The sequence below is a fragment of the Myotis lucifugus genome, unplaced genomic scaffold (assembly GCF_000147115.1).
Source record: "Myotis lucifugus unplaced genomic scaffold, Myoluc2.0 scaffold_2225, whole genome shotgun sequence".
NCBI classification, from domain to species: domain Eukaryota; kingdom Metazoa; phylum Chordata; class Mammalia; order Chiroptera; family Vespertilionidae; genus Myotis; species Myotis lucifugus.
The window spans coordinates 1-11927 of record NW_005873273.1 but is presented as its reverse complement, the minus strand read 5'-3'; the positions used below and the strand labels follow the sequence as shown (position 1 = coordinate 11927).

The following is an 11927-nucleotide window of genomic DNA, read 5'->3' as shown; positions in this document are numbered from 1 at the left end:
CCACTCCCTTTCTATGTCCCTGATTCTATTATATTCACCAGTTTATTCTGTTCATCAGATTTTTTATTCACTTGATTTTTAGACTCACTTGTTGATATGTATTTGTTGTCACTTTGTTGTTCATAATTTTTATCTTTACCTTTTGCATCTCCTTCTTCAGCCCCATCCCTCAAAGGAATACCCTTCAGCATTTCATATAATACTGGTTTGGTGGCCTGAACTCCTTTAGCTTGTTCTAATCTGTGAAGCTCTTTATCTGACCTTCAATTCTAAATGATAGCTTTGATGAATAGAGTAAGCTTGGCTGTAGTATCTTGCTATTCATCACTTTGAAGATTTCTTGCCACTCCCTTCTGGCCTGCATAGTTTCTGTTGAGAAATCAGCTGACAGTCGTATGGGTACTCCCTGTAGGTAACTAACTGTTTTTCTCTTGCTGCTTTTAAGATTCTCTCTTTGTCTTTTGCCCTTGGCATTTTAATTATGATGTGTCTTGGTGTGGTCCTCTTTGGATTCCTTTTGTTTGGTGTTCTCTGTGCTTCCTGGACTTGTAACTCTATTTCTTTCACCAGGTAGGGGAAGTTTTCTGTCATTATTTCTTCAAATAGTTTTTCAATATCTTGCTCTCTCTCTTCTTCTGGTACCCCTATAATTCGGATGTTGGTACGCTTGAAGTTGTCCTAGAGGCTCCTTACACTATCTCGATATTTTTGGATTCTTTTTTTCTTTTTGCTTTTCCGGTTGGGTGTTTTTTGCTTCTTCATATTTCAAATCTTTGACTTGATTCTTGGGATCCTCTAGTCTGCTGTTGGATCTCTGTATATTATTCTTTATTTCAGTCAGTGTATACTTTAATTGGTCCTTTTTCATATCCTTGAGGGTCTCACTAAATTTCTCAGAGGTTTCTAGAAGATTTTTGAGTAAACTTATAACCGTGGTTTTGAACTCTATATCCAGTAGTTTGCTTTCCTCCATTTCTTTCATTTGTGACATGATTCTTTGTCTCTGCATTTTGGCTGCTTCCCTGTGTTGATAGAGTGGCTTTGTGTGCTAGGTGTCCTATAGGGCCCAGTGGCTCAGCCTCCCCAGTCACCTGAGGTGGACACTCTTGGTGAACCCCTTTGTGGGCCGTGTGCACAGTCTTGTTGTAGTTAAGCCTTGATTGCTGTTAGTATCACTGGGTGGAATTGACCTCCAGACCAATTGGCTGTGAAGACCAGTTATGTCTACAACAGGAGAACTGCTGTGCTGGAAACACCCTTATGGGGCAGGACTTGCTTCAATGGGGCTTTGGTGCTCACTAAGTCTGCCCCCTGAGTGTGTCTCTTATGGATCTGAAGAGTTGGAATCTGGTATAGTCTTACTCTGACCACTGGGTACACTGGCTCTTGGATCTCCAAGGAGATGCAAAGTCAGCCACTGCCTGAGGCCACCCAGCAGGAGCTACAGAGAGATCTGCAGATTCCTCCTCTTTGTTTGGGGTTTGGAGGTGCCCAGATGATGCGCAGCTGTGAAGCAATGCAGGCTGCTGAGGAACCTTATGCCTTCTTTTGAAAGCTCTGTGGCTCTTTGACCCAGCTGCAGTTTGTTAGGTTTTAGATTACAAAAGGCCAGGTCATTCATATGCAAAATCCTCTGCTCACAGCTTGGGTGGGGTGGGGTCTCAGGGAATCACTGGGCAGTGCAAACAGCAATGGTTGCCTGTCAGTCAGTCCTGCCCTGGATCTCTGTGTCCCACGGCCGTGCAGGAACATCGATCGCTTCAAGCACCTCTGAGAGAAAGCCACCCTCGTGTTCCGGCCCGATGCCAGACAGTCCAGTTTCTCCCCATATGAGTCTGGGTCCCCAAAGTCTCACCCGGAACTGGAGTTCAGAGCAGTTGAGAGCTTGTATTTTCCTCCCGATTGAAAAAGACAACAGCATACCCAGTTTCCAGCCAATTTCAAGCATCTCCGTACCTCCGCTCTTCTGCACCTCTGCACCTCCTACCAGTCTCGATGTGCTTTTCTCTTTCTCTCTAGTTGTCGGATTTCCACTCACCCAGCCTTCCCGTGATTCTGGATGATATCCGTTTTGTCTTTTAGTTGTAGTTTTGATGTGGTTGTGCGAGGCAGCAAGTTCAAGTGTTTACCTATGCCGCCATCTTGGTTCCTCCCTGCATTGGTTCTTTCTAAGCTCTTTTCATCTTCCTCTCCAGCCATCTCACTGCTTCTTTACCAGACTCTTCCCTGTGAGTCTCTCCTCTTCCCATGCCTGTCAAGGTCTTACCAGCAGTGATGTGGAGTTCACAGAGGCCCCGTTCCTGCTGAAGTTGTAATAGGGAAAGATGTGATCCTGGCATTCAATCTTGCCATTCACATGTAATTTTCCCCTCAAGGTTTATGAGTCATAGGCTCTGTAATACTATATATTTTTTAAACATTACCAATTTAATAGGGTTTTATGGATATGGCTGAGAATCCAGCCATTCACTTTCTCATTTGGTAGAAAAATGAGTTTCAAGTTCCATGAAGACACCTTTACAGACTAAGAAAAGCTCAGCAGGGCTGAGTAGTAAAAGTTGAGTGGGCGTGGGGGGAATCAAGTGTGACTATTTGTATTAGAATCTCTAGTCCTCAGGAGGCTAACTAGCTACTCTTGGATACGTTATACTGTCTAAGTTTTTGTTCACTCATCTTCAATAGTGAATGGGGAGTTCTCATCTTAAGACGTTGGTAAGATATTACATTTGCAGTACAACACATGCTTTGGATTTATAAATGCTCAGTGAATGAATGGTCACTGCTATCATGATCATTATATTGCCACCTTATAAGAGGCCACTATAGTGAAGTGCTAAGCTTTTCAGAAGTGGGCTTGGAATTACAGTAAATAATTAGCACATCATAATTCTTAAGCACAATGTTTAACATTTTTCTAGTGCTTTTAAGTTAGGTAGCTATTCTTAAAAAGTTACTACTGTGAATACCAGCATAAGCAGAAATCCTTTTAGCTAGTCTCAGCAGTGAAGTGAACCTTTGAAGAAAGGTATATAACATACACTTGTACTGTTATTGTCAAAGCTGACCTTTACATAGATTGGATTTCAGCCTCTAAAATTTTCATTCCATACTCTTTAAGAAAAATCTCAACTGTCTGTTCTTCAACCATTACCATCCTTTTTCTTCTCATAGTTTGATCTTTTAGAAATACAGTAGATGCTTACATCTTTACTATTATGAAAATAGGATATTGGAAAAAATAAGCAAGTCTAACTAGTGATGATCATGGATAAAAGGTTGCAATTTACTTTTCAAATAGTTACAAGATACTGGGTTTAACAGGATATAAGAGAATACTGTATTTCCAAGGGAAGCAAGTCATTAAGAAATCTCACATAATTTGATTCTAAATTTATTATAGAAATATTTTTAATGAAAAAAATTGTTAAAAGAGATCCATTAAGAGCTTATAAATTTTTATAGAATTTGAAATTAATATTTGCAAAATATTACACTGTTATTCCAAATGAAAGTTTGGCAGAGTTTTGAACGAAGAGCTTTCTCAAATTTGAATGACAGCTCTGTGAAGGTAGGGATCACATTTGCCTCATTGATTGCTATTTTTCTGGTGCCTATGATATTGCTTGATACAAGTTAATGTTCAATAAATATTTGTTGGATAATTTTTTTATTCAGTTATAATTGACATATATATCAGTTTCAGGTGTACAACATAGTGATTCAATATTTGTATATTACAACATGATCACTATAAGTCTAGTTAACATCTATCACCACACCTAGTTATGAATTTTTTTCTATGATGAGAAAGTTTAACATTTACTCTTATCAACTTTTAAATATATAATACAGTATCATTATGTAGTAGTATTTACTATAGTCATCATACTACATATTATATGGCCCATGACTTATTTATGTTATAACTAGAAATTTGTATCTTTTGACCCCCTTTACCCATTTTGCCTACCTCTTCTTCCCCACCTTCAGCAACCACTAATATGTTCTGTCTATGAATTTGATTTTTTGTTTGTTTAGGTTCTATGTATAAATGAGATCATATACTATTTGTTGTTCATGGTCTGAGTTATTTCACTTAGCACAATGCCCCAAGGTCCATCTGTATTGTCAAAAGTGGCACTATTTCGTCCTTCTTACAGTTGAATAATATTCTCTCTAAAAAGTCAATTTAAAAAAAAGTTATTTTAGACCCACTAAACAACATAAGTAATATTTTATTAGCGTTTGCTAGAGATTGTAGATTACAGGTATTTATATTAGTTTATTTTTGTTATCCTATGCTACACTAGTTTTATTTATATAATTTGAATTATTTATTCACAATACTAAAACTTTTTCAGTGTCCAGCATGAATTTATTTTTACCTGTTTCATAAGTATATTTTGTTCCTCAAGTTTTTCAAGATTATTTTAAAGTTATACTCTTCTTTTAATCCCAGAAACATTCAAGAAATTTGCTTTTTAAATGTTAAGAATTCAGAGATAAACAATATTAATAGTATGATATTTGTTGCAATGTATAAATTCATTTTCTCATTTCAGATTCCCAAATGCTGGAAAATCCTCTTTGCTAAGTAAAATTTCTCATGCAAAACCTGCAGTTGCAGATTATGCATGTAAGTATAAGTCGTTTTGTATTTTAATGTGTAGTGGTGAATTTTTAAAAGCGAATCTTTCTCGTAGTATGAACAAAATGACAACTCATGAGGGTAGCCTTATGAATTTGAAAACTCTTGGCAGAATATATGCATTTCCCATTAATCTTTGAAACTTCTGCCCTCAGCAGTTTCTGGTACTGGTTACTTCCTTTGTTGCATTTACTTTTCTGTTGCATAATCATTTATTTGGTTTAGTTATGATTTTATGAGGCTCGTGCAGGATTGGTGAGGCTTGAAGATCACTGAATGCGAAAGGACTAGACCAGACATAGTGATAGAAGTCTAAATTCTGGTCCACCCACCAAGCTTCTTCAAGTGCAGCAGAGAAACTTTGAGGCCCACTAATTAGATTGGACTGTGCATATTATAAACATCTGTGTTTGTTCTTTTCCAAGTTTATTGTACATAGCAAAAATAATTGTACCTTCTATATCAACAAATGAGAACATAATCTGAATTAACTTGTTCACAGAAAAGTATTTTTTATTTTATACATAATGCTAAGACAGTTTTGAGAGTATCGCCCTTTATTTTAGGCTTTATTTATTATTGCTTTTTTCTTTTAGTTACAACATTACAGCCTGAACTTGGAAAGATCATGTATAAAGATTTCAAACAGGTGGGTATTTTTAAAGTAAGACACTTGTAAAAAAAATTAAACTAAAGTAACAGACTTGGTTGGAAGTGAAAGTACTTGCTTTTGGTAGTTGGACTTTATATTTGACTGTTTCTGTCGTGTTCGGGGGAGAGGGACAGTTGCAAGATTTTGTTTTTAGTAAGTGAGACTGTGATCAAGTCAATAATGAGTACTGTCAGTAAAATACTGTATAAGAATGTAGCTTTTTAAAATAGGTATTATTTTTTTAAATTTACTGGGGTGACTGGTTAATAGTTATATAGGTTTCAAGTGTACAGTTCTATGCTACGTCTGTATATTACATCACCTGCCCACCACCTAAGCTTCCATCACTACATATATGATCCCCTTTAACCTTTACTACCCCTCACCCCGCTTCCTTCTGGTAATCAGCTTACAGTTGTCTGTATCTATGAGTTTTTGTATGTGTATTTTTCTTGTTTGTTCATTTGTTGCTTTTAGTGTTATGTCCCATATATGATTTCACTTATATGTGGATTGCACTCAGGTGAGAATGTAACTTCCTATTCTTTGGAAGTTTAAGTCCAGTTTGTCATTATAACATCTTCTTTATTTTCTTTCTTTATTTATATCCTCACCTGGGAATATGTTATTTTTTATTTTAGAGAGAGAAGAAGGGAGAGGGAGAAAGAGAGAGAGAAACATCAATGTGAGAGAGAAACATCGATTGGTTGCCTCCCGTACTCACCTCGACTGGATGACATTACGACACACCAACCAACTGAGCCACATTGGCTAGGGCCTCTTCTTTATTTTCTTCCTTTTTTTAAAAAAAATATACTTTCATTGATTTCAGAGAGAAAGGGAGAGGGAGAGATAGTAACGTCAATGATGAGAGAGAATCATTGATTGGCTGCCTCCTGCACACCCCCTACTAGGGATCAAGCCCACAACCCAGGCATGTACCTGACTGGGAATAGAACTGTGACCTTCTGGTTCTTAAATTGATGCTCAACCACTGAGCCATGTGACCAGGCTTCTTTATTTTCTTAATCTCTGTGCTCATTGCAAGTCCATATTTACTTCCATGTTTGATTATTAATTTTCATTAACTAAAAACATTTTTTAAAGTTCATGGAAATGATTTTATTTCAACTTTCTCTTTAGAAAAGTTTTAGTTGAATGGGACTTTGACCTTATCTACCTATTAAAAATTATTTTTCTTTAATAAGGAAGAACTGTAGATGTTTTTCATAACTAGACTAAAACAAAAATATGTAATGTACTATCAGCAATCATGTTCCTTGGTGTTTGCCCAAATGAGTTGAAAACTTATGTCCAAACAAAAACCTGAACACATGTTTGTAGCAGCTTTTTTGATAATTGCCAAAATTTGGAATCAATCAAAGTTGTCCTTTAGTAGATGAATGGGTAAATGTTGGCAAATCCAGAAAATGGAATATTATTCAGCACTAAACAGAAATGTGCTACAAGCTATGAAAAGACACAGGAATCTTTTTTTAAATGTTACCAGCACTTTATTATTTATTTATTGATTGATTGATTGATTTCAGAGAGAAGAAGGGAGAGGGAAAGAGAGATAGAAACATCAATGATGAGAGAGAATCATTGATTGGCTGCCTCCTGCATACCCCCTACTGGGGATCGAGCCTGCAACCCAGGCATGTGCCCTTTACCAGAATCAAACCCAGAACCCTTCAATCTGCAGGCCGACATTTTATCCACTGAGCCAAACCAGCTAGGGCGACACAAAGGAATCTTAAATGCATATTACTAAGTGGAAGAAGCCAGTCTGAAAAGGTTGCATACTGTATGACTCCAATTATATGAGATTCTGGGAAAAGGCAAAAAAAACTATGGAGATAAAAAAAAAATCAGTGGTGGCCAAGAATTAGGGGGAATGGAAGGAAGGGATGAATAAGCAGAGCACAGTGGATGTTTAGGGCAGTAAAACTATTCTGTATGATACTATAAATGGTGGATATGTGTCATATATTTGTCAAAACTCATAGAATGTGCAAAACCAAGAGTGATCCTAATGGACTTTTGGTGATGATGTATCAATGTTTCATATAATCCATTAACATAATTCAAAAGAAATAAGATTTATACTGCTTTAACAGTGATACAACAGTAAATTAATAAAATTTTAAGTTATATAGAATATTAAATACTAAGCAATTATAAATACAAGGTAATATGAATATAGCAAACAATACTTAGAGAAAAAGAGAGCATTGTTTGTAATTTTTAAGGGAAATTACTAGAGAACCTTCAAATAAAATTTCAGGACATGAGACCTCTGTAGTGTACACTGCTTTGTCACATACTCTGAAATCTTTATTCACAGGAGCAGTGTGTGTAGAGCAGTGTTTCCCATACCTTATTGCTATTCAGAATGATTTGGGTAGCTTAAGAATAACAATGATAAGTAAAGCCTGCACTCCAGAGATTTGAAACCAGATCTCTTAGGTGTGGGGCCTGGGCATCTGTAATTTATAAAACTGATTATGATGTGCAGTGAGGTTTGAAAACCACAGATGTAGGATAATGGCTAATAATGCTTATGATCGCCAAAGGAAAACAGGGATGCTATATCCTTTACTTTTTAAGGATGGTCAATAGTCCTCCTGATAGATTATGAATAGAAAAGGACATTAACTACATAAAGAATTTAAAATTTAAAACTGCAGAGCTGTACTAAGTAAATGCCAGTTGAATTAGTATCTTTGAGCACTTTTAAGCATTTAGAAAGTTGAAATTCTGTGGAAAGTTTACATTAAACAATGTAATTTATGGAATTCTTACTAGAATTTTGTGATTAATAACTGTTATATTAATCCCTAAAGTTCCAGATTGTTAGATTAATAATTAAAAATGGGACTCTAATTTCTGATAAAGAAGGATTTTGATTCTTAATACATTTTGTTGTAAAGGTATTTTGGCTTTATAAAGATGCAGGGCTAATCACAAGTCAGGACTTGTTCGTACTCGATATACCATGAAACATTTTTTATGTAATTCTACTTACGGTTTTCATGTATTTTTCTTTTTTATCAAACCATTTAACTTTGTATTAGATATTGGTAGCTGATCTTCCTGGTTTAATAGAAGGAGCACATGTGAACAAAGGAATGGGCCACAAATTCCTCAAGCATGTAGAAAGAACTAAACAACTGCTTTTTGTTGTAAGTCATATGTATATCAATGAAATATTCAACTGAATATGAAAATCAATGAATGTAGTTTTCCTAGAAATTTTTAATAAAGTGGTAGCATATGTGATTCCACTAAGTCTGTTTAAATGGGGTCAAATACCATAATCTTGGTTTATAATATGGGGGTGGAAATGGCATTATTTACTATAGCAGATGTAAGTTTGGCCATACTTGGCAGGGTTTAATTCCTTAAGATTTTCACCATAGTACTGTATTATATAGTGTCTTTTTCCTATTTTATTGGTGGTGTTAGATTATATATAGCTGACCCTGGAACAACATGGGTTTGACCTGTGCAAGTCCACTTATATGCAGATTTTTTTCTATAAATACCTGTGCTGTTTTTGATCCATAGTGTTGGGAGTCCACCAATGTTGAGGGCTGGCTGTATGCATTGATCTATGCCATTTTATATACGGGACTTGAGCATCCACAGGTTTTGGTATCCATGTTTGGGTCCTGGAACTAATCCTCCCAGGGTACCCAGGGACTGTAGTCAAGTTTTGGGGGAGGCAAAAATTATACACTAATTTTTGACTATGCAGGGTGGAGTAGGTATTGGTGTCCCTAACCCCCAAGGTGTTCAAGGGTCAGCTATTTATGACATTGTTCATATTAATGTAAATTGTCTTATCTATACTAGCTTTTCATGGTATTAATGGTTGTGATTTTATCAGAATAATTATAGCTATCTTGACACTTCAATTTCACTTATTTTGTTTTGTTATTTTTTTGTTATCCTCACCTGAGGATATTTTTTTCATTGACTTTTTTTAGAGAGAGTGGAAGGGGTCGGGGAGGAAAGAGAGAAAGAGAGAGAGAGGAGAAACATTGATGTGACAGAGACACATCGATTGGTTACCTCCCACAGGCACCCCAACCAGGACTGGGATTGAACTTGCAGCCCAGGTACCTTGACCAGGACTCAAACTGGAGATCCTTTGGTGTTCAGGCCAGCGCTCTAACCACTGAGCATGCTGGCCAGGGCTCTCTTATTTTGAATTACTAAATTACCAATAGAGTATAGATTGAGAAATTTTTTTTTGCTTGAGAGAATAAAACATTTCAAAACAGAAATATGTAGCTAATCTTATGTTAAAGGCTGTCTCTTTCCCTATTTTATTTTAGGTTGATGTTTCTGGATTTCAACTTTCTTCTCGAACTCCATACAGAACTGCCTTTGAAACTGTATTACTGCTTACAAAAGTAGGTTTTCTGTTGCTCTTTTACTGCATTCTGCATCTGGTCTAATATATAGGTACAAAAGACTGTATGAAATGACAATAATTTTAATAAAATATATTCCACCTTTACTGTTTGAAGCTTTGATGATAAAGAATTATCTAAACTTGCTGTCTCTAGTTCTTCAGTATTAACCTGCTCCTCAAACTATTGCAACCAATAAAGCCTTCTTTATTGCACACTTCTCAAACCTTATCTTGCTTGAACTTTTCTTACTTCTTAGATTATTTCTCAGTCTACTTTTTCTGCTCTTTCCTGTTTATTTTTTTTAACCCTTTGCACTCCGTTGTCCCCTCTCAGGGGACATCGGAATTCTAGCATATCACTCGGATGTCCCCTCTCAGGGGACATTGCAGTTTATTAGTGATTACGGGGAATTGAGTTATTTCAACGCAACTTTTTGAGACATGCATGTTTCCCTGAAGTTTTATCTTGAAATGGCACAAGAAATTAAATCAAAATATCGTAAAATTACTAAGATATATACAAGAAATGTCAGCGGGTTTTGTGTCAGATTAAACAATAAACTACATATTCCCGATGTGGGACAAAGAAAACGGGACTGCATTGTGTGTTCTAACAGGAAAACACCTGGTGGCAGGCGTCAAACCACTTATTACTGTCAAACATGCACTAATCAGCCTGCAATGCATATTGGGGAGTGTTACAAAACTTATCATACTGTACAAAATTATAAACAATAAAATATTGTTTTTTTTGCAAATATACATTCCTCGATGTCACCCAATTCATATAAGTCCAATATCATTATAATACGTTACTTGGTTCCAAAATTATACTAAATAATACGAGGGTCTGTAAATGCACGTTTCCGCCGCAAAGTAGTGTCGAGTAGCTGGTAGCCAATGTCCAGAATGGTTCAGAGTGCAAAGGGTTAAAATATATTTTTATTGATTTCAGAGAGGAAGGGAGAGGGACAGGGAGATAGAAACATCAATGATGAGAGAGAATCATTGATTGGCTGCCTCCTGCACACCCCACACAGGATCGAGCCTACAACCCAGGCATATCCCCTGAACCATGACCTCCTGGTTCATAGGTCGACGCTCAACCAATGAGCCACCCTGGCTGGGCCTGTTTATTCTTTAATTAGCATTCAGTTAAGAAAATATACTGATGACTGTCAAATCTGTATCTGATCCCCAGATTTTTGGTTAAGCTTTAGACCAGCTGCCTCTTGGACATCTTTGATTGCATATCCCATTAACTTCTCAAACTTAATATGTATAAAACTGACCCTTTTTCCCCCTTTTAATTCTCCCGCCTCCTCCAGAACTTTACTGAGTATGTAAGCAGGAAACCTGGATGGTGGTCTTAATTCTATCTTTCTCACCACCTGTACCAAGCCCTGTCAGTTTTATATCCTAAATTATTCTGAAGTCATCTGCTTGTTTTCATCCACACTGTTTTAATCATCAACCCCTCTCATTAGAATGTTGTAAGGCCCTCCTATCTGGTCTCTTTGCTTCCAGTCTCATTTCCCTGTAATCCATTTTTTTATGAGGCAGCTCGAGTGAGCTTTGTACAAGAACCAACCTGATGTTTGTTCTCTGCTTAAAATACTTCGATAGTGCCCCATTGCTATTAGGTTAAGATCCAGCCTGACCGTGGTGTATGAGATCTGTCTGGTAAGGTTGGACTCCTTACCTAGCAGTCTATCTTTCTCTGCCTGCCCCTCTTCCATTCTATATCCAGCCCTATGATTTCTCTGTAACACTATGTGATGTTTCTTATCTCCAGGACTTTGTATATTTCCTTTGCCACTTTTTGCCTATTATGAACAATAGTGCTGTAAACATTTGTGTACAGGTTTTTGTATGGACATGCCTTCATTTCTTTTGAGTATATGCTTAGGAGTGGAATTGCTAAATGAATGTTAATTCTCTGTTTAACATTTTGAGGAACTGCTAAACTGTTTTCTAGAGTGGCTGCACCATTACACCATTTTACAATTCTACTTGCAATATATGAGGTTTCTACTTTTTCCACATTAATATCTATGCTTAGATATTAATTGTTATTGTCTATCTTTTTATTTTAGCCACCCTAGTAGGAATGAAGTGGTATTTCATTATGGTTTTGATTTACATTTCTCTAGTGATTGATGAAATTGATCGTTTTTTCATGTGCTTATTAGCCATTTGTTGTC

General features: G+C 36.5%; 1 protein-coding gene across 1 annotated transcript in view; it reads left to right on the top strand.

Moving 5' to 3' along the window:
- Window positions 1-9828, top strand: part of LOC102430510 (GTP-binding protein 10-like) — an 18054-nt gene extending 8226 nt beyond the window's left edge. The window contains exons 5-8 of the mRNA XM_006108400.3: window positions 4563-4636; window positions 5245-5297; window positions 8378-8485; window positions 9644-9828. Coding sequence (XP_006108462.1) covers window positions 4563-4636; window positions 5245-5297; window positions 8378-8485; window positions 9644-9766 — 358 coding nt within the window. The 3' untranslated portion in view covers window positions 9767-9828. The remainder of the gene's footprint in view (window positions 1-4562; window positions 4637-5244; window positions 5298-8377; window positions 8486-9643) is intronic.
- Window positions 9829-11927: the final 2099 nt, after the last annotated feature.